At 45.4% G+C, this 23,193-nt stretch overlaps 1 protein-coding gene across 1 annotated transcript; it reads right to left on the bottom strand.

Annotated features, from left to right (window-relative positions):
- Nucleotides 1–1,686: 1,686 nt before the first annotated feature.
- RNF103 (ring finger protein 103) lies at nucleotides 1,687–19,169 on the bottom strand. The gene is made up of 4 exons (XM_034064661.1): nucleotides 18,839–19,169; nucleotides 16,758–16,897; nucleotides 6,587–6,702; nucleotides 1,687–3,800 (listed from the first exon to the last, which is right to left on the bottom strand). Exons 1-4 carry the CDS (start codon nucleotides 19,062–19,064, stop codon nucleotides 2,243–2,245), a joined length of 2,040 nt encoding a protein of 679 aa, XP_033920552.1. The 5' UTR covers nucleotides 19,065–19,169; the 3' UTR covers nucleotides 1,687–2,242.
- Between the last annotated feature and the right edge of the window lie 4,024 nt (nucleotides 19,170–23,193).

Genomic DNA, 23,193 nt, shown 5'->3' with positions numbered 1-23,193 from the left:
GGGTTATAAACTGTCAATGCATTGGGTAAGGGCTGCCTGAGATCCTGCACTCCATAGAAAGCAATCGTGCTTGGATGCATCTGCTGCTGCTACTGACACAAGAGCTCCATAAAGTAAATACATCCAAGTGCTTTTTCTTGCCTGCTGGGACTACCAATGCACTCCAGCAGCTGCTGTAGAGTTTAAAACAGATGCAGCGCCAGGAACTGGATCACAACAATTTATATAACACAGGCTAATGGACACGAGGGGACTGAGCCTTCAGTCACAGCTATCTGCTGGTCATAATCACCTGCTCATATGGATGTCCCCTCTGCGGCTCTCCTGCTAATTAAACAGCAGTTTGTGTCGTTCATCAAAGGAACTGGACGGGCAGAGTAACTGAGGTCATTAAAACAAGTCTTCAGCTGAAACAGGGGTGCACAGTGGTTTGCAAATGAGGCTGAACCCATGCACAGAGTGGAGCAGCATATAAGGAGGTCAGTGTTCAGCAGCAGAGTGCACAAGCACACAGTGCCCAAGTACATCAACTACAGCTTGATTTATACTCAGTAAAGCTCTCCTCCATCTCCACTGTCAAGGAGGAAAGTTCAAGGCCTCAGCTCAGTGCAGGTTTCAAGACAGCCCTTCAACAATGTGGATTTCAACCCCTGCTACTTATGATAAGCACATAGGCCAAGTGCCACGGTGCTGCACAGACTGGAAGCAGAAATGATCTTTGCCCTCATTATGCCTCTCCACTGCTCTGCCATGGCTGTAATGACAGATAAAGGGCACGTACTGACAGGCCTCAACTGGAATAAAAATGATTTTCTGGGCCACAGGAGAGTTGGTGATATTCTGCTTCTTATACCTCCCTGCTTCAGTATTGTAATAGGGAAAAGGAAAGCAGAAAGGGAAAAGCACTCACAATTACAAACAGCTCTGCTGGTAATTAGAATATCCTCTTGGGAAGCCGCCTGGAAGCAAGGAATATTTGTTATTAAAAAAGATAGTGCCCAAGTGAGCCAAAACTCTGCCCAGCAGCTCTGCAAGCACCAGCTCTGTACAGGCACGGAGGGATGGATTGGAACTGCAAATCTAAACCTGCCTTTCCATTTCCTATTAGCATCTTCATTTCATTATCCTGCTTTCATACCACTAGCAAGAGCTAGGAAATAAATAAAACAAGGAGACAATTGAAAACACCTTTCTAGTTTAGCCTTTTCTTCTACTTGCCTCACCTTTTCCCTTTCTTTTTCTGACCAACATTTCTTCTTTGGATTTTCACCCAGATGGTTTCTGAAAGCTACACCCAACACCACACTTCCATATTGAAATATAAAGAAAATAGCAGACTCATTTCTTGTTCTTTTATGGCATTAGTTGGAATCTGTCAATTCTTACACTTTTATCACTGCATGACAGTACTCTGCTGCTTCGTGATGGTTTCCTTTGAGGCTGTAAACGGGTAAACCTAAAGCGTTCCTGGATGTCTGCAGATGAACGTGCTGGGGAGACAGCCAGCAGAGGAAGGTCTCTGCTAAAGCAGTTTGTAATCAACTGGAAAAGCACAGAAGCCCCTCAGTGCAGAGGACTTCTGAAGGAAGTAGTAGTGAAACACCATCACCTTCTGCTTGCCCAGTGGCTAACACTGGAGCAGTGAATTCCTGCATCACTAGGAGATGATTTATTAGTCACAAAAGCTGTGTTATATTTTTATTGGCTTCACAGATAAGGCCAGCAAGACATGTGTAACCGTACACACAGAATAGTTATCAAAACAATTAACATTACAAATCTCCTTTTAAAATAATTTATTTTGCTGATCTCTTTGTCAATGGTACTGGGTTTACAACATACATTATTCAACAAAGATGTGCTGAACAGACTCTAAAATAAGAAACACTTAAATTAAGCAATTGTCTCCGATTAGGATTTCCATGTCACCCACATCCTCTTGTAAACGTTGGCTGGAATATGCTTCTGTCGTAGGCTTGATGTTTTATTTGTGCTTCCAAAACCAGCATCAAGTTTCCAGATGTTGAAAAGAAAGAAGTTACTGTACTCTAAGTATGCATTCAGTTCAACAGACAAGGCAACCAAATGATTCTGTCGTTAACGTTAGCATCAGCTATATCTTAGCTCACTGCACTAACATTGCAACTAAAAAACTTCAAACCACGGAATCTTGGAAGTGACTAACATTTAAAAGGCAAGCAGGAATACCCGGGAAGCTTACAAAGGACACGGGCACACGCAGCTAAGATGGGGGATCACTTGCCAAAGGCGGTGGATGTGTGTATGGCTGCTTGGCTTTGTAGGAAGCCCACCTGCAGACGGGGCAGCAGTGTCTCCCCCCCGCCAGCCACATCACGATGCAATTCTGGTGGAACACGTGGCCACAGGGCAGGCCCATGAGCAAACACCCATCTGCAAAATTCTCTAGACACACCACACACTCTGTACAGTGCAACATCTCAGCGGGCCAGGCTGACCAGTCCGGCTCCATGTCACCCACGATGCTGGATGAGCCATAGGACCTTGCTTTCCCATCATATGGCTCGTGGTGACAATATTTGTTGGCACACGAACAGGGCTCCACACCAGGCTCTCCCTCCTTGTGGAACGTGTTTAGCTCCTCGTCCTCCGAGGCTTCCTTTTCGCTACTGAAGACCTCTTTGCTTTCACTGTCAGAGTCACTTTCGCTGTCTTGAAAGGTTTCCTCATCGGAATGGACCCCGAGGCATTTAAACCTCCACATTGGTAAGTTCTTTATGTAATCAGTTGGTATCAGAGGGTGAAGCCAGAGGTCGGGGAAGGCCAACCGCTCCAGGAACAAATCCGGGTCTTCCTCCCAATCTGAATCAAAGGGAAAGTGTTGAAAAGAAGCAATGGGATGAAACAAGTAGCTGGTGTACCAGTCCCACAGGCTCGAGAGCCACTCCAGATTATTAGCATTTACTTCATCAGTGTTGTTATTGCGTCTTCTTTTCTTCTCAAAGTAATCGATTAGTAAACCGTGACCAAGGTACGTGCTGAGGAAGAGGGCTGGATGTGACGAGTAGAACATCCAATCGGCTCTTACCCAAGAAGCCAAAGTAGTTGTGTTGGAGTACCTGAAGAGTTTTAAGCTGTACTCATAAAAGCTGTCTAAGTAGGGGAGTTGCAAAAAACCTAACACAGGCAGCCAGGAAATAATCAATAATGAATTATACGTCCCTAAAGTGCTTATAAGAACCACAAAACGCTTTATAGTAGCACCCTGTGTAATAAACAGGTCCATCCAAGCCATGAGATTAACCAAAACCAAGCTTAAAACAAACAAATCATTAACTTCTGGTTGTAACGAGCGCAAAAAGGAATCCATGGCACGTAGGGAGATGAATTCACCGGTGTTATTTCCATATCTGTAAATCCCCTCGGGAGTCCTAAGGATGTAGGATGGTGTCTTATAGACACCAATTTCTGCCATGGAACTTTTATTGTCCCAGTTTTCCACGTTCACAAAAATAAACTCTACTCTTCCAGTAAACTTTACACTGAGTGCAGAGAAGAAAGCTGGGGGCTGGTCCAGGTTGGCAAACAGGTATATTTTCACACGGTACTGGTCGCTTTTGTTCCATTCTTCCTTTAAATGCTCCCAGTTGTAAATGGTTTTGATCCGAGAAGCAGCGTGGGCTGTGATCCATTTGAAGATGTGCTCCACCTCGATTCTGCGCCCGTTGTATTCCTTCAGCATCACTTTTCCCTTGGAGGTGCTGGTTTGTGGCACTGACATGATGAGGGTGGATTTCAGCCAACCCCTCCTCCTGCAGTACCTACAAAGAAAAGAGTGGGTTAGATGACAGAGTTTCCAAACCCCGAGGCTGCAGTGCTTAAATTACTGTTGTAAATCCAAAAATGAGATGTGCTGAGGACCTGGGGATCTTCACACAGAATACAAGGAAATATGGGCATGCGATACTCACTGTCCAAGTGTATTTATTCTTATATTTGTTACCTAGCTTACAGAAATGTTGTAGCAACACATATTCATAAACCAGAAAGAGGAGCAGTAGCAATTTATATAGGCTGTTGTAGTAAACAAGTCCATACAGTCATTCATACTTTGTAGCTGGATTTGAAAAATACTCAACCTTACTCTGCTCTTTACTATACAGTTTTTGTATGAGAAGCTATTTTTCCTTGGCCTTCCAGCCAAGAAGATGATAACTACAGTGTAACTCAATGCCCCACAACTCTCCTGACCCTCAGGATAACTCTCCCAGTGCTTCCTTCCACCCTACTTTTTCCAAGGAGCAGTGGGGTGAAGTTAACAGGACACTGGTCCGTATAGCAGTTGCTTTAATGATGCTGAGAAGTGTCCACATCCTGCTGGGGCCATTTTGATAGAATCACAGCATGGTTTGGGTTGGAAGGGACCTTAAAGCTCATCCAGTCCCAACCTCTGCCATGGGCAGGGATCCCTTCCACTGCAGCAGCTTGCTCCAAGACCCTGTGTCCAACCTGGCCTTGAGCACTGCCAGGGATGGGGCAGCCACAGCTTCTCTGGGCACCCTGTGCCAGCGCCTCAGCACCCTCCCAGGGAAGAGCTTCTGCCTAAGAGCTCAGCTCAGTCTCCCCTCTCTTGGGCAGGTTCAAGCCATTCCCCTTGGCCTGTCCCTACAGGCCCTTGTCCCAAGCCCCTTTCCAGGTTTCCTGCAGCCCCTTTAGGCACTGGAGCTGCTCTCAGGTCTCCCCTTCAGGAGCCTTCTCTTGTCCAGGCTGCCCCAGCCCAGCTCTCTCAGCCTGGCTCCATAATCAGTTTGAAAGGATGCAGACAGGGAAGAGGTGTGGTCAGAGAGCTCACCGCAAAACCAGCACAGAAGGAAGCAGCATCACGCTGCTGGATGATCTGATCTAAAAGAACACCTCTGCTGGAGCTGGGCTGGCCTGAACTCCAAATCCATACCTAAAAGAAGAGGCTCTCCAAGGCTGAACCCCGAGTCATGGTGCAGACCCCAGTAACCACGAGAAAAGCCTGATGACTCAGAAGATCCCTTCTCTCATGCATCTTTTCTGCCAGCATCACTATGCCACTTGATTTATCTAGTTCTCCTTTCAGGAAACATCTGGGAGGCTTCAACAACCAAAACATGACACAGCCAATGGGCATGCAAACTGTGCCTGAGAACCTGCATACTGCAGCAGGGGCCACCAGCCACATTCATGCACCACCTTACCTACCTCCTCTCTGCTTTTGCTCAATTTCAACACCTATTTAGACAATTACATCTCCCCAGTTCTAAAATGTAGCATTTTTAGAAGGAGCCATAAGATATTACCCTACTAATAAAGGGACTGTAGCAACAGGACAAGGGGTGATGGGTTTAAACTTCAACAGTGAAAGTTCAGGTTAGATATAAGGAAGTTCTTTACTGTGAGGGTGGTGAGGCACTGGCACAGGGTGCCCAGAGAAGTGGTAAATGCTCCATCCCTGGCAGTGTTCAAGGCCAGGTTGGACAGAGCCTTGGGTGACACAGTCTGGTGTGAGGTGTCCCTGCCCATGACAGGGGATTGGAACTGGATGTTCTTAACGTCCTTTCCAACCCAAACCATTCCCTGATTCTTCGTATCCTGACTACTGTGGCGTGCAGCTTTCTGCTGAATTTCAGCTGCCACCTGATTAAAACTATTCACAAGGGTTTAATCAACAAAACATTTATTGCATTAAGGAAAAATGAGTTCATTTAAAACACAGGATTTGATGGTAATATTAAGACTAGTTAGGAGCTATGCAAAGAGAAGCACTGCCAAATGTCTCAGGTGTTCAAATACCAGTGTTTTGATTAGACAAGAGTATTTTGCATATGAATTTTCTCTTGTGATTAACTCTGAGATTTGTGCAAACATTTAGGACTGTGTAAGACCTGCATATCCACTGGAATTCCAGACAAAGTTTCCCATCATGTGAAGTGAATGTTTCCAACAAAACATGCAAACCCCCTTCTTTTTACAGTAGCACAGAATGACTATTCGCTCCTGTGGCTCTGCTCTTCTTCCTTGTTCAAAGTCAAACAGCAAACAGCAGTGGATCTGGCAGAGCACGCTGTGTTGTTGTCAAAGGGTGTGTGCAAGTTTATATAGAAACATGCACATTTGTCAGGGAACAGGATTTGTTCCATGAGAAACAGGCACTGTTTGGCTGGTTCATGCTCACCTGTGTTTCTCTTTTCCAGATGGCAATGTAGCAACTCTACAACTGGTACAGTTCTCTTACAAGGGCTATATATATACAGCTTTGTCCTACGCAAGCAGAATTCTTGTCCCCAAATGCCTGGGCTATAAGGCCAAACTCTTCTTATCCCTTCCCCTCCACTGCTCTATTACACTTAAATAGTCTAATCACGCATTTCCCACATGGTGCTTTAGGACGCTGCAGGTCTATGTCTATGATACTGATAGATCATGTAATGGAGAATTCTGAACAGACTTCACTACAGATAAAACCATGAATAAAGCCACCTTCTGTCACGGCTACTTTTACACACAGGCAGCCCTGCTGCCAGAACACAGCTGAGCCTTAAGATAGCCTTTTGATTTAAATAATCCTTTAGGAATATACCTGGGGTCACTGGAACAGTTAAAAGTGCCGGTCCGTATGCCAAATCTTGATACTTTCTTCACCATTTTCTCCCAGTGGACTTTACCCACCAGTGGGCTTCTGTCATTTGCTATGACCTGTTGCCAAAAGGAAATAACAATTTAGTGTCACAGTGAGTTTGCTTCCCGAAATAAAGAGCAAGTTTCATGAAAACAGAGATGGAGTCACCCTTGATACAATTCTCCCCTTCTCTCACAACACAGAGGTTTATGCAATCAGGAACCACACTGAGTATCTTTGGAGAGTGAAGCTCTAAGGCAGAAGCACAGTTTCTGCAGACAGACGGAAGCACCACATCATTTTAAGTACCTGTTCAGACACTAAAATGAGTGGTACTTAACGAAACCTTTGGGAAAATAACAAAGCTATTATTAACCAGTTGATAGGAGGGGAGAAAGGAGGAGGATGCAGCAGGTTCCTCTTCTTTGCAGTAAAAAAGACCATTGTTTTATTAGAATTCTCCATGAAGTTACAACATACCAAAGAAATGTTGTCTCAGATTGGAAGGTGTGTAGCTGGTACCACATTAGGCTGCCAACAGCCATTTCCAAGCAGTGGAAACTAGTGATTAAACTCTCAGATAACACCTAAAACCCTTGATCCCTTCCAGCTTTGCTAGTGACTCACTCAGTAACTTTACATGACTGTTCCACCAACTCCAATGTCCCATCTGCCATTCACTGTGATGTATCCCAAGGTCCGATTTGTTCTAATCTAGTGTATTAAAGTAGTATGTCAGGTTACTTCTGCAGACACAAATGACAAAGAGTAAGTATTTATCCTTTGACTTAATACAGGGAAGGAAAAGGATAAGCAAGCCCTGCCTGCCTGCAGTTGACAGGTAATTTTGACTGACATGACTGATCATGCTTTATTCCATGAGCCATCACATTTTCTATTTCAGAAATGCCTCACATGCTTCTGCAGGCTCTCTGGCAACCACTTGAAATGTATTTTTATATCAAGGTTTGAAACTCCCATTTGTTAGGGATCTGTTTACCTGCCATTAAAATTCTCCCAGTCGTTTTCTGGGCTAACAACCTCAAATGTCAGCTTTTCTCTGGAAGTCTGGCTGTCACTGTGAGTAACAGTGCTCCATGTACAGGCTGAGATGCAGACCTGCAAACTGCATCTGGCCTTTGAGACTCAAAATATTATCTGCTTTGTGCTAAGTAGCATCCTCTCAGAAACTGAAGATTGAGAGAATTCACTAAGCAGAACATTCTCTGTAGGGAAACAAAGTTAAACTGAAGATACAAATTACACTGAGCCCAAAATGCTTCTATAAAACCAGAGGTGAGCAGCTGGATTAGAAGCCTTCAAGTTATTCTTAAACACACACACCACATAGAAAAGCCTTTCTGGTTCACTAAGTGTAATCTTCAGGCATCAACACAACCAGCTGGGAAAGCCTGCTGTATTACTGAGCCTTCTTTACATCCCCCACTGTAACTGAAGCACTTTGGATAGTTTAAACTTGTTCCTTTCAGGTGCTTCAACTGAAAAAGAAGACATTCCTAAAGACTTCTTCACACCAGGATATCTTCAGAGCTACTACGGTGTGAGAAATGCATCCAGCAGAGTAAGGAATCACTATTTTACTAGTAAGCACAGAAGTGAAACATTGATAACTAGATTGCAGCTACTCAGGGATTGGTTTCGTCTGTGTGCATGTTATGACCAAGCCCAGCACAGTCCTTGGGAGTATACTGATGGTAAGTGCAGAAAGACCAATCCTGCTCAGCTGTTTCTTCTTTCTGATAGCTACAATACTCACTTTAAGTGACAAGATAGACATTTGTTGCAAATACAGTCACCAGTATGTTTTACTGTGGGCTTTTTAATACCAGTTTTACTCCCTTCCTATGAAAAAGTCTTTCCCCTTGGGGAAGGTTATGTTGAACGCAAACAACAGAACTAGCAGTTGTAACTACACAGAGAGAACCGTACTACGGTTTTGCACACTGAAGCTGTGTAAAATTTCTTGGGCTCAGGCTTTTTTATATCATTATGGCAAAAAAAATCCCAAATAAACACATCCATTGCAGCTGCTCCTTGCAGACAACACCCACTTACAGCATTGGGAGTTCACCATACAGAAGCAAGGGGCTGTGTTTTGGAAAGTAATCATCATCTCTGTGGATGAGGGACTCGGAGAGAATACTGCAGGTTAAGCAATCACAGTTTAATTTTGTTCATATTAGAGATGATAACCTGCAACACTCGTAACAGGTTCTATTTAAGAAGTGTGGGGTTTGCTCAGCTAAGAAATTGAGCTTCAAAAACTGTGACTGAGGAGAGCAGGAATATGAATATGGAAGAGGCCTGTAAGTTCCTTAAGTCCGAGGTGTTCAAGCTATCAGGGTTTTATATGTCAAGTCATGTACTTCTTCCTAGCAAGCGCTTCCAAGAAGATGTTAGAAATAGTTTGAGAATCTACAAGGAATGAGTAAAGGTCAAAAGGGAAAGCTAGCTAAGAAAGTAAGGAAAAATGAGCAATTAGACCATACCAAGGATATTACCAGCTGCACCAAAAGGTTTTTCAGGCATGTGAATCAGAGTAGAACAGAGGGAAAAGCAGCAGGATCACCATACAATGACAACAGGGTACAAACGCCAGATCACTTTGGTTTTAAACTGAAATGAATGCTCTGACTCCGTTTTCAGTGCAGAGGAGATGGCTGCCTGTGGGCAGGTTAGTGCATTGATGGGAAGAGACTACATTTGAAGAGGGAAACAAAACTCAATTTAACCTGTGTAAGTAGGTAATTCCAATCTCAGAACTGCAGTGCAACAAGCGTAAAATCACACATGAAGATGTGAAGGTTTTGTATAAAGCTCTGTCAAGACTCATTTACACTGACAGGAGAATAAGAAGTTAATAACTGCATTTAAGAGCCCACCCATTTGATCTCAATGGTATGCAAAACTGTAGAACAGATTTTAAAGGTGCAAAGACTTCAAGTTGTGCTTTCCACGCCTTTCCAGCATACGATACTAAAGATGTATCATTCCTGATTAAGTTGAGAGTTAAAAATCCATCTCTACCTGGAGAAAAAGAGCCAAGTTTCAAGACAAAGGGAAGGTAGAACCCTGTCTGTAGTTTGGGAGGGTATCATATTGTGCCACATGGAAGATATCCATGTGAACTGGATATAAGCTTTTATAGTGAGTAAAAAAAACAAGCTTTAAACTGAATAAATTGTCTAAGGCAAGAAAACATCAAAATGCCAGTAAAGTACTAACAGACTTCTTAATGTATCTACCTTAGAGCTCAGTTCAGCATATATTGCTATTAATGCCCTCCCTGCAGGAACTCTTAAGTGTTCCAAAGCCATCTGTAGACGACATAAACTTGGGAAGCACGGCTGTGTGCAGAAGAGGATTGCAATGCACAAATCTTGTAACCCAGAGTGTCAGAAATGAAATTGAATTCAATAATGAACAGGACACTTGGGGAGTTCATCACTTAGAAACAGCGATGGGAGGAAAAGCTGGGGTCTATTAGTTGATTCAAAAGGGACTGTGAGCCATCACTAGTAACTGGCTGTGAAATAAGCAAAGCCCAGGATATATTATAGCCGACAAAACAAACTTGGTTGATTGATCTCACATACTGGGAGCAGGCATTGGGAGCCAGTGAAACTAAAGGGTGCTGTCAATTTAGGTGCAATAGGAACAAATGAGCCAGATGAATACACTTAAGCTAGACATCAGATACACCTTTCCAAGAACAGAACAGTCAGAAGGAGTTTTACACACAGCCAATTTCTGATTTAAGACAGACAGCAAGACATTTTATAAACACATATTCCACAGTCTAGCAGAGCTGAACTCGCTCATCAAGAAGGTCCCTTGCAGCCATATGCTCTATTTCATTCTAAAGAAATAAAAGCTCAGAAGAGAAGGTGTCTTGTATGAGATCAGCTGGGAAACAAACACCTCCTTTAGAGGAACACAAACCTTCTAAGCTTCTCTTAGTACGAGCTTTGTTCACAGTCTGTAAAATAACACATGTCAGAGTGAGAAGCCAAGGAAGATAACTCAATGAATCCATTAATCATCTTGATGGGCTAGTAGGAACACAGTAACCCTGCCATTTAATAGCCCCACATCAAGGAGAAGATCTGCTCCCTCACCTACACCTAACCCAGGCCAGAGGACTGGCCCTGACTGCAGGGTCCAAATTAACTTCCTTATAGGTGAATTCCTGGTGCTTTAGTGGAAGATGCTGGAGAGGCCAGGCCCTCACTAAGTATCCATCCATGAAGCTCTCAAGTCTCAGACACGTTTCTTCATACTCCATCAGTGAATTTGTGAGGACCACACTGCAGATGAGTTATGCCACCAAGACGTGCATAGTTAAAATGAGAAGATGAGGGCTTGGAAATTTCCTTTATTTGTACATGTTCTGATTGAGTGTTCTTGTTTAGTTCCCACAAACACTTGAGAAGGCGACTTCCAGATACCACAGAGAACAACATGAAAATAGAATTCATCTAGGGACATAGAATGCTGAAATTACTGAAATCCTGATTTCAATGGACGCTTGAGGAGGCAGCTTTTGCACTAAAAGAGCTCTCCTGACTTTGAATTTGACAGAACTGTCCCAAAAGAGGCCAGTCAAGAGCATAATTAACAGAACCATTTTGATCTGTATGTTAAAATAGTCATAGTTCTGACATGAAAGAAGCAAACAGACTTAAAGAGCAAATACCCTGGAGACAGAAAGATATAAACACTTGGAAAAATAGGACAATGTCAGCAAGATACTTTCCCTCTCTTGCCAAATCCCAAACTAAAGTGTCTTGAGGAGATGCGTCAATACTGCAGTAACTACTTCACGGCTGTCATCAGTGCTGCTCTTTGATTTCCAGCCATCAGTAAGGATTAGCTTTATAAATCAGATCTTGTTCGGTCTCTTTAGACAGCTATGCAGAGATTTCCAAACAGGTCACTGTAGCTGATTTGGTGTCAGTATGGTTTGAGGCTCGCTCACAACTAAATCACAACAGCATGAGAATGAGTCAGAGATGGACAAATGCAGAACAAACCCTTCATGGTGTTTCAACTCTCATTATTTTCTAGTTCTAGTGAGGATACTGAGTGTCAGACACACCTGCTCAGACCAAGAACACAGTGTTGAGCACTCATGAATAGTCAAAACATGGGTTTACAGCTTAGCCCCAAAGACACCAACTCCAGGTGCTCCTCAGCTCTAGGCATGAGGGCACTGTGACAGGTTTAAAACCAGCAGGGAGAACAAAAACCTATTAAATAGACACCTTTTCCTGGAGCAGCCAATCCTCACCCAGCCTCAGCAAGTCAGTCTGTGCATGCGGGAGTACACACACGTGAACTGGGTTACATTCTGTGATTCTGCCAAGGGCAGAAGTGATTTCAAACTTCTATTAGGAACTGGTCAGGTTGTATGTATGGGAGAATTGACAGTCTGGTTTGGCTGTTTCCAAACTGCCAACAGGAAGCCTGTTATTACTGTAAAGAGTCCATGCACTCACTGGAAGACTTCTAGAGATCCACAAAGACACAAAGGTTCGAAATCCCTGGTCTGTTAATTAAAACTTCAGTGCTTTCAATAGAATCAGAGAATCACAGAATGATTTAGGTTGGAAACCACCTTAAGATCATCCAGTTCCACTCCCCTGCCATGGGCAGGGACACCTCACACTAAACCATATCACCCAAGGCTCTGTCCAACCCAGCCCTGAACACTGCCAGGGATGGAGCATTCACAGCTTCTCTGGCCAGCCTGTTCCAGTGCCTCACCACCCTCACAATAAAGAACTTCTTCCTTATATCTAACCTGAACTTCTCCTGTTTCAGTTTAAACCCATTACTCCTTGTTCCATCACTCCAGTCCATGAAGAGTCCCTCTCCAGCATTCCTGTAGGCCCCTTCAGATACTGGAAGCTGCTGTGAGGTCCCCACACAGCCTTCATAGAACCCTTTATAACCAACAGCTATGCTACAAACTGCACTTCCCATACAGGAGCAGAAGTATTTGACAATTCTCCTTTAGAAATACAATTCATTTTAAATGGACTGGTGAGTTGCTTAGTACAAGCATGGAGAAAAGCCCACTTAGTCAAGAGCATGTCAATAAGTTTGTATATGACTGTGCACTGGTATTAATCCTGAGACATCTCACTCTATTTACTATTCAGCATCATGCTGACAAAACTGGATTTCCACTCTTCCCTAGGAACTCACAACTGGTTTAGAATCCATCCATATGATGGATTAAAGATGTCTGGAGGTTTTTGGCTTTTCTGAGAAAGAGACTCTAAGAAATTAGATCAAAATAGGCAATGACAGAAGACTACATCCATGATAGGATTACACCTTAAAATTTAAGGATTACACCTTAAAATAATGTGTAGTTTCTCAAGGGAGGTGGGTGATCTATGCACCAGCTTGAAGAGCCCAGTTAAGCTGTTAGTTAAGCCAGAGGCTGGGAATAAATGAGCTGCTGGAATGAATTAACATGGACGCACAGGAATATGAGAACTATTACATTCAAGCTGATGGTATTCTGCATCTCAACTGGGTAGGAAGACTCTCAAGGATGCTGAAAGTTAAAATCAGGTATCCTTTGGGAAATGATCCTGACGGCTACTGGAAAAGACACAAATACATAAATTATGTAGTCTGAAAGAACTGTGTGTTTATAATTAATTTCTTTGTAGTGGGAACAGCTGAAACACCTGCAATACTGAGATGGCAAATAGGAAAAGTACTCATCCTACATGGAAGGGAAAGAAGGAAAGGAAGGAAAGAAGGGAAGGAAAGGAGGGAAGGAAAGGAGGGAAGAGGGGGAAGCAAAGAGGGGAATGAAAGGAGGAAAGGAAAGGAGGGAAGAAGGAAAAGACCACCAAAATCCTGTAGACAGATCCCTGGCCTTGTGACTACACCACCTGAACAAGAAGCTGAGATGCAGAATAGACCACAACATTTTACATCCAGAATAGCATCCTTTGCACCTCTACCAGGCCTGATCAGAATGTTTCTCCTCCTCTTTCAATGCCAAGAAGAAAGCTCCCTTTACTTCCCTTTACCAGTGTGTTACAGTAGAGACTTTTAGAATAAAAGCAGAGAATAATTTAGCTTTTAGCTCCATTCAAAGAGGGGTTTTATCTGCAGATCATTTACTGCATGCTTTTAGAAAGTCATAATGACTATGACATTATTGGATGTGACAGGTTTCTAGTGACTAACCAGAGAGCATGAGCAGAATCTGGAGAAGCTAGAACGTTATGTGTTACCCCTCTCCAACAAGAGAAGCAGGTCTAGAAGCTACCATTCATCCTACTCACCCTCCTTGCCAGCCACAGAAGTGCACAGCAGCAGCTGGCAAGCAAGAAGAAAGGCATAGAAGGAAAGGTATGAGATCATAAGCTAATAGGAGAAAGAACATGCTGCTGTCTGTGGCTCTATGGAAGCTCTGCACAGGAGCAGAGGGCACCTGTGAACAGCCACATCAGTAAACAAATTACTGCTGAACCCGGATGCTTTGCATGTGGATTTTCAGAGAATAAGGAAACAAAGGCAGGAAATGCTGTTCCTTTCTTTTCCTTTCTCCAAAGAATTCATCTGGCTGGCTCTAAATGCTGAATTCACATCTGAATTTGTGTCAAACATATCAACTGTTTCCTCTTTGTCCCTTGATTCCATGCAGACAGCCATGGCTATCACACTGTCAGCCTATGCCACCTTGCAAATGTCACTTACATGCATCAGGAAACAAGAACCATCTTCAGAGTCCCCATCCTCCCATATATCATCACGAAGCGTTCAAACCCAACTGCACCAACAGTCACTGTGCCAGCTGAGCCAGAGCTTTTCCTCTCTCTCCATTGCTTTCCAGCAGCTCCCTGAATAGAAATTCAGGGTCAGGATCCTGGAAAGGATATCGGGAGCCTTACTGCTTCCCAACAGCAGAGCAGGGCAGTGCTCTGACCTTGTCTGCGGTCAACAAACCCATCCATGAGGGAACCTCACTCTGTGCTGTGCCTGTCTAAGCACTGAGCTGATTAATTGGCTGTAAACTTTCCATAGGACTCCTAATGGTGAAGAAGAAGGCAAGGGAGGGTAATCAAGAACAGGGAAGTGGTGATAAAAACCAGCTCTGCAGGGATGAAGAGTAAGAAGAGAACATGAGAAACCTGTGACAGAACACAGAGAACCAGCACAGGAGTTACCCGGACAGGATTTACAGTGGGGAAGTGAGCAAAAGGAAACTCAAGAGTGATGAAAACTCCAAAAGCAAGCATGAAAAGATAAATTGCACATCTTGTGGTTGTCATTGTGGCGAAACAGACAAATAGTGCTCAGCAAGTAAATTATTCACTAAATTCCACTAATTTTTGTTGTCCACGGCTATTGTGACCAACTGAATAGCTGTGAAAGATTCCCAGAATGATGACAACATCTGTCACCCCAGGGACATCAAACCACAGCCTATGTGATCTGCTATTATGAAGCCAGCTGAAAATATATGAGGATTAAAACTCCGCAAGCAGCAGACAACAGAGAGCTGCCAGATTTTACTCTTCTGAGCTGCATGGGGAGGGAAAGTTGTTCATAGCATATTCATGCTCCTAGTTGTCAGCTATCCTGGAGATGTGTAAACTTCCTTTCAACACACTCTCTCTGCTTGAAGAATGCCCTTCTCTATGATTTAAACTTGAAACTTGAGACTCAATAACATCCAAATACATCTTTCCCACAATACAAAAGCCATTTCGGCTCTGAAGGTAATCTGTCCTCTCCTGCTCTATTTTAGGGTGAGATGTGATGTGGTGACAGCAGGAAGTCACTAAATCTTGATAGTGTATTTAAATAGAAAACATGAAGTGAAGGAGACGGGACAAATCAAGCAGGAAAGCTGTCACCTCAACAAGGAATTGTCTGAGGCAGAATTCACATTGCCTGATGTGGCTGTCAGCAGGGAGCTTACACCTTAAGAAACCTCTATCAACAGAGAAGCTAATGCAGAAAAGCTTTTTTTACAGTTTGGTCTGGATTAGTCATGTTCTCAAGAGTGATAATAAATAGTTTCAGAATCCTATTTCAGAGACTCATAGAATGGTTTGGGTTGGAAAGGACCTTAAGATCATTCAGTTCCAAACCCCTGCCATGGGCAGGAACACCTCACACTAAACCATGTCACCCAAGGCTCTGTCCAGCCTGGCCTTGAACACTGCCAGGGATGGAGCATTTACCACTTCTTTGGGCAGCCAGTGCATCACGACCCTCACAGTAAAGAACTTTTTCCTTATATCTAACCTGAACTTCCCCTGTTTCGGTTTAAAACCATTGCCCCTTGTCCTATCGCTACAGTCCCTGAGGATGAGTCCCTCTCCAGCATCCTTGTATGCCTCCTTCAGATACTGGAAGGTCTCCATGCAGCTTCTCTTCTCCAGGGTGAATAGCCCCAACTTTCTCAGCCTATTTGCCAAAGTCTTCCTTTTCCAAATGTTCTTTTCCTCCCATGCAGCCCTGGGGAAGCACACTTGAACCCAGTGAGCACGCAAGCTTTGGGGGAAGGTTCACTTTCAGCTACTGGAATATATTATGGAAGCAGCACACTGAGATCCTGCCTTTGTGAAGAGGCAACAGAGGTTTTTAGAAGTGCTGTAAGCCCCTGAGATAAACAGAAACTTAACCCCCCTGGTGTGAGCATTTACTCAACCAAAGGAAGAGCAACACCAGAAGCAGCTCTCCTGTGCCAGCTGAGAGCATCTGTACTTCATGCACTTCACACTTACACAAGCTCTTACAGCACCAGGCCAAGTACTCGCAGAGGCTGTGTACTGAAGTGTGTGCTGCTTTGCTTGTTTTCTGGTTCTAAAGTACCTGGTTTTCATAAAGCAATCCATAGAATAGCAGGCTTTTTTTCTCCTTGCCTGTGTAGGAGTGCCTGTCACTTCTCAGCCTGCCTTGGCTTTTTTCAAACACATTTATTCCTTATGATCTCCCTAATGCAGTTTATTTTTGTCACCTTCTCTCTGTTACGCACGTTTACTACTAGTTAACTACCCTCATAAATCCTCCTTTGAAACACATTTGGAATGTGATAAATACATCGAAATAAATGACCAGATTTCTCTACCTGAACCAGCCAGATCCCATCTTTTGTGTCTTCTACAAGCTCATAGAAGTGCATTTCACCACTGAAGTTTGTACTGGAAACCGATTCAGAAGCCTCTTCTTCCTTGAGAGCCGAATAAAGCTCTCCTTCCATGAGGTCTCCTGAAAAAGAGGCAAGTGAAGACATTCGATTCAAACAGCACTCGAGAAGGATCACTTTGTGAATTCTAGTAACAGATTAACTGCATTTCGCATGGCTGCTCAAAGAACCTTTTCAGGACAAAGGTAACTAAAGTGTAAAGGTTTAATTCTATTTATCACGACTACAAACAACCTGACTTCAGCTGCCAAACACAATCACACAGATGTACCACACACGCAGCTGAGCTCACAGAAGCATAAATGAACATCTTCCAAGCCTCACTCGCTGAAACAACGATATTCAGTGGCTGCAAGGAGTTTTTATTGCTATATCTTTGCTTTCATTTTTCATTTCATTCACAGGACACTCATTTTGCAGCAATTCAATGGCGAGAATTCAAACAGCTTTCCAAAATCCCAGTCCGTAACTTTGTACCAAAACAAAGCTGTCTGTTCCCCTATAGCTAGCAAAAACCTCAGCTAGAACAACTGAGCTGCTGGCTTCTGTTTTCACAGTTGGAGAAAGTTCCCCTCACACCAGTCATAGCAATGTAAAGAGCTCCCAGTAAAACCATCCGGTAACGTTTCCATTGTAACCTCATTTCCCTCTCACGTTCTGTTTCACAATCATTCCAAACGCTGTTCATGACAAGAAGCATTCTAGTAACTGATCCATTACTTCAAGGCTTGAAGTCTTGTCCAGAAAGACGTTTCCTTCAGAAATAGAAGTGCTGCAGCTGAAACCCTCGAGGGGTTTCCAAAAGTATTCACAGAATTTAGGGAGAAAAAAAAGCCAGGAATTCAGGAAAAATGCTGCAAAGCTGGCTGCTGAGAGAAGCGTTTCCATGACATTTGGAGAAGTCAGTTAATGGAGTTTGTTTGGAGTTAAACACTTCCCTGCGGCATATGCAACCCAAACATCATGACATCATGAGAGTACCTGACAGCCAAGGAGTGAAAGGCATTGGAAACACAAGTGAAATCACCGAATGCTTTTTACTGCTGGGGCAGCAAAGGGAATAAACAGCATCAATAAGCAATGAACAATAAAAGGAAATCAGATTTAAATGCCCAGCATTAGTATCAATTATTTAAAGCATCGTTTTTTAAGGTTACAGCACTCGCTGTGCTCATCCAAACCCTCCTCTGCCTCTGCCTATCCCGACTACAGGGATTTGGGGATTTCTCTCTGGCCCCTTCCATCATCGATTTCTAAGCAGCAACTCGTATCTTCCTGCTTGGCTGGCACAACAGCTATTACATCAGCCCCATCTCCCAGGCCTTGGGGCAGCTCCCTCCGGCCACCCCAGGCCAGCACCCTGCCTCTCGGGATACCCGAGCCGTTCCTTGCATCGCCAGAGCTCTTCACCCTTCGCTATTCATCATTCCCCGAAAGTCCACCTCCTTCACCCTGTTTTCCCTACTTCCCAAATGCCTCCCTGCCTTTTCCCAAGCCGTTTTCTGTATGTAGGATGTACTTCTGCTCCTCTTCTACCAAAGCGCCACATCCCTCGGTACCCATCCCTCTTGCTATGAAATCACTGCCTTCCTCAGGACCCATCTTTACAGCAAGACCTGTAATAAAACCAGCAGCCGGGATTCCAAGAGTGGAATACATGGGTGAAACAAGCTGGCCCCGGCTGCAAACAGCGACACAGATGGGGATCCTTTCCTCCTTGTTTATCACAGCAGGCGACATTCGCCCTCATCGGTGCCACCACCACCCCGACCCCGACCGGCGCAACCCAGCGGGAAGAACCCCTCGCTCCATGACCCCGCTCACAGAGGCCTTCCCTCCCCGCAGCCTTCCAACGCCACCATCCCCGACCTTCCCCCCCTTTGCCTTCCTCCATCGAACCCCTCCAGCGGCTGGGGTCCTCAGTGTGCGCAACCAGCTCCCTCCCTGATTCCCCGTCCGACCGAGCAGCGCCCGGCTCTCCATCCCAGGGGTCACGGCGTTACCTGACTTCTCCACCAGCTCCCGCACATCCTTCTTCTCGGGCAGTCCGGAATGCCCCAACCCTCGGCACTCCAGGATAGTCCGCAGCTTCCGAAAGCTCAACGCCACCGGGTCCACCAGCTGCGTGGCCAGGAACCCGCTCTCGTACCACGCCACGGCCTCGAACACCCTGGCCAGCACGAAGAGCGCCAGGAAGTAGAGCAGCAAACAGCACAGCTTCACCCACATCTTCCTGCCGGGGCTACCGGCCGCGCCGGAGGCCGGGCTGGGGCGGAGCGGGGCCGGGGTTCGGGGTGCGGGGGGGGGGGATGTCAGTGCCGCGGGGCTCCTGCCGCTGTCCCCGCCCCGGCGGAGCCGCTGGAGGAGACATAACAAGTGACGTGAGCAGCCGGGGACGGCGGAGGGCGGGGAACGGAGGGAGCGGAGGGGGGGGACGGACCCGGTAGTGCCGGGGACCCGCGGTGATTCAGCAACGGGCGCGGATGCGGATCGGTCCCGGCATCAAGTTGGGACCCAGCGGTTTATATCTGTCTGTCTATCTCTCTCTATATATATGTATATATATTATATATGTATATAAATATGCTTCATATTTTATATATAAAAACTATTTTATATATACTATTTATAGCATATTTTATATTCAGTGTTCAAGACCAGGTTGGATGAAGCCTTGGGTGATATGGTTTAGTGTGAGGTGTCCCTGCCCATGGCAGGGGTTGGAACTGGATGATCTTAAGGTCCTTTCCAACCCTAACTATTCTATGATTCTATATATAGAGAGGTCATTGGGTCGGTCAGTTTGAATGTGGCTCAATGGACACAATTTATTTGGAGTCGGGGTGCTGAGCCCTCCACCTCTCATGTCCGCACACCAGCCCTGCTCCCAGCTCTTCACTAGATGAAGTGAAATCATCTGCCCAGGGTAAAACCTGCATTCTGCAGCTTCTACTCAGCTCTTGTGAGACCCCACTTGCAGCACTGTGGGCAGTTGTGGTGTCCTCAATGCAAGCAGGACATGGAGCTTTTGGAGGCCCCAGGGATGATCAGGGGACTGGAGCACCTCCCGTATGATGACAGGGTGAGAAAGTTGGGGCTGTTCAGCCTGGAGAAGAGAAGGCTGCGTGGAGACCTCAGAGCAGCCTTCCAGTATCTGAAGGGGCCTACAGGGATGCTGGTGAGGGACTCTTCATCAGGGACTGTAGTGATAGGACAAGGGGTGATGGGTTTAGACTTAAACAGGGGAAGTTTAGGTTAGATTTAAGGAAGAAATTCTTTACTGTTAGGGTGGTGAGGCACTGGAATGGGTTGCCCAGGGAGGTTGTGAATGCTCCATCCCTGGCAGTGTTCAAGAGCCTTGTGTGGCATGGCCTAGTGCGAGGTGTCCCTGCCCATGGCAGGGGGTGGGAACTACATGATCTTAAGGTCCTCTCAAACACAAACTGTTCTATGATTCCTACTACCACTTGAGCACACAGAGCTTCTTGGTGAAATTGGGCCTATTCCTGACACTGGAAGCATTAGGAGTGTAATGTGCTGGGTTCTGTGCTTGGGCCACACACATGGGCCTAGATGGACTTGATCTGCTGGGACTTGATGATCTTAAAGGTCTTTTCCAGCCTAGTGCATTCCATGACTTTATATGTATCCTCCTTTAAGTGGATCCACAAACCATCATCCCAAGCTACACAACAAGTGCTTAGCTGCAACGATACAATTTAGTCTGCTGCAAAAAACACCCCCATGCTAAATTCAAGCCTCTGCTTTGAGACCCAGGCTCTTCTTGGAAGGAAACTCAACACTTCTTTTGTATGTTTAGCTATTTTAAGACTCCATCATTTGCATGAAAATTGCCAGCTCATACAGATGAGGACAGAAATAGCGCAGCTTAATTCTAACAACACTGACAACCCCCAGAGTATACACACTGAACTCACTGTGCTATTGCTTTGCAAAAGGGCGCATTAATATTGACCTGCAGAAAGCATTTAAATGGTTGTACTCCTCAGAGCCTCTAAAACACATTTACACTGTTCCCAGAGTGCTGGTTTGATTTAAAAGGGAAAAAAACCCCCAAACCAACTCCAGGTTCAGCCTGTTTGGTCACACAGCCACCATGGCCTCCTTGAGAAGAAAGATCATGGCACTTCAGTAAAGGGGAAGAGTGGAGGGATGGCAGAAGTAGCTACTCTCAAACTGAGCCCTCATGGGCTGGTAAATGTGTCTCGCACTGGGAGTCAACTAAAACACTGTTCTTCAGAATTTTACATGGAAAAGGAGAGAGATGGACTGCAAACCCTGTCTGCTGATGCAGCTTCATTGGGGAGCAGCATAAGAAGGACATGAACCTGTTAGAGCAAGTCCAGAGTAGTTCATGAATATGCAGTGAGGGCTGCAGCAGCTCTGCTCTGGAGCCAGGCTGAGAGAGCTGGGCTGGGGCAGCCTGGACAAGAGAAGGCTCCTGAAGGGGAGACCCCAGAGCAGCTCCAGTGCCTAAAGGGGCTGCAGGAAACCTGGAGAGGGGCTTGGGACAAGGGCCTGTAGGGACAGGCCAAGGGGAATGGCTTGAACCTGCCCAAGAGAGGGGAGACTGAGCTGAGCTCTTAGGCAGAAGCTCTTCCCTGTGAGGGTGCTGAGGTGCTGGCACAGGGTGCCCAGAGAAGCTGTGGCTGCCCCATCCCTGGCAGTGTTCAAGGCCAGGTTGGACACAGGAGCTTGGAGCAAGCTGCTCCAGTGGAAGGTGTCCCTGCCCGTGGGAACTGGGTGAGCTTTAAGGTCCCTTCCAACACAAACCATGCTGTGATTAAATGCAAAGGGTTTTCAGCAGCTCAGCTGGGTTTGGGTGACGGGTCCAGCAGCAACAGAACATACCAGAGGCACAGTCCAGTGCCTCTGGTATGGAGCTGAAGTGCTGCTCCCTCCTTCAACACCACTGCAGCTGGGTGAACTGTTCAGCAGGGCCAGGGCTCATACCCCAAATTGTTGATAAGATAAATCCTTTTCCCCATCAAAAGCACAAGTGGTGGTTTTGTTACTGCAGCTGCCAGAGCCAAGGGACTTCCACAAACCACACCGTTACCACTACCAGCCGTGAGGGCAGAGGCAGGCTGTCCCAGCCCTGAAAGCACACACCAAGAACACAGTTAACAGAGTTATTTTTCAGCAGCTTTTTGAAAGTCCATTTCTTTTGTCACAAATACAAGATTTCTCTACCTTTCATTTCAAGTGGCAGCTCGAGTGTATGTGAAGTGATAGGTGGGTGGAAGAGATGCGAGTTGGGCACTTGAAGAGGAACTTTGTGTATTTAACTTTGGTTTGAAAAGGTATTGTTGTTAGGGGTTTATATGCTGCTTGGTTTGTTTTTCATGAGCACTGCAGAGCTCTCTGCCCCCGAGCCCTGTGGTTCTCCCCTGCAGCTCATTTCATACAATCACAGAATGGTTTGGGCTGGAAAGGACCTTAAGAGCATCTGGTTTCAACCACCCTGCTATGAGCGGGGACACCTCACACTAGACCAGGCTGCTCCAAGCCCCATCCAATCGAGCCTAAATTTGGGGGTGCCCTCACTCCCTCTGGCAGGAAACACCCTCAACAACCAGGAGCCTACGCTCAGAGCTAAACTATTTGTGACACCAGCTGCTGGGGAGGCTGTCACCAATATGTCATTTCCTAATGCTCCTGGGCTGAGTTAAATCAATTCCTCACATTCCCCAGTGGTAACTGATGATGAGTGCCCTGCAGAGATGGAGTTAATCAGCTGCCAAAATTCAAACCCCTGCAGTCGTTTCCAGAAAGTAAAAACGATGCTTCAAACCAGGACTTGAAACCTGCCAGAACAACCCAAAGCAAAACAGCTGCCAATGCAGAAGCACCCGGGGAACAAGGCAGGACAGTGGCAGGGCTGCAAATGAAGAGAGGGGATGGGTATAACCAAGAGCTGCTGGTGAGGAGCTCACCAAAGGCTTGGCAGAGAGAACTCAAACTGATCTGGTTCCTCTCTGGCCCTCTCTTTCCTCCCACCTTTACATCCATGTTTTACTGAGCTGATCCTACCAGAGAATGTTGTATGTTCTTTATTGGTTTCCAGGTGCAACCCAGAACATCCTTGACATGTCACCTGCAAACCATTATTCAGGGGGTTTTAATTCTCTGGAAAATGAGGATAACTTAACAATGAATTACAGTTCATTTGGACTGAAGACAGAGATGACACACGCTGACATCTTTAAAGACCCCAGGGTTAACTCTGCCTAATGAACAACATTAAACAGTCATCAGTCCTGTGCTCATAGAGCAAATATTACGAATGGGAAGAGAATGAAGAACATAAATTTCACCTTTAAGAAATAAAACCTGA

Source organism: Melopsittacus undulatus, chromosome 7, assembly GCF_012275295.1.
Source record: "Melopsittacus undulatus isolate bMelUnd1 chromosome 7, bMelUnd1.mat.Z, whole genome shotgun sequence".
In the NCBI taxonomy this organism is placed as follows: domain Eukaryota; kingdom Metazoa; phylum Chordata; class Aves; order Psittaciformes; family Psittaculidae; genus Melopsittacus; species Melopsittacus undulatus.
The sequence above is the reverse complement of the archived record's forward strand: the minus strand, read 5'-3'. Positions and strand labels throughout refer to the sequence as shown.

Excerpts from the sequence above, each read along its gene's own strand:
- RNF103 (XM_034064661.1), bottom strand. The coding sequence starts at position 19,064 with ATGTGGGTGAAGCTGTGCTGTTTGCTGCTCTACTTCCTGGCGCTCTTC. Across the intron at positions 6,703-16,757 it reads ATGGGATCTGGCTGGTTCAG|GTCATAGCAAATGACAGAAG; the intron begins GTAGAGAAATCT and ends TTTTGGCAACAG. Across the intron at positions 3,801-6,586 it reads AACTGTTCCAGTGACCCCAG|GTACTGCAGGAGGAGGGGTT; the intron begins GTATATTCCTAA and ends TTTTCTTTGTAG.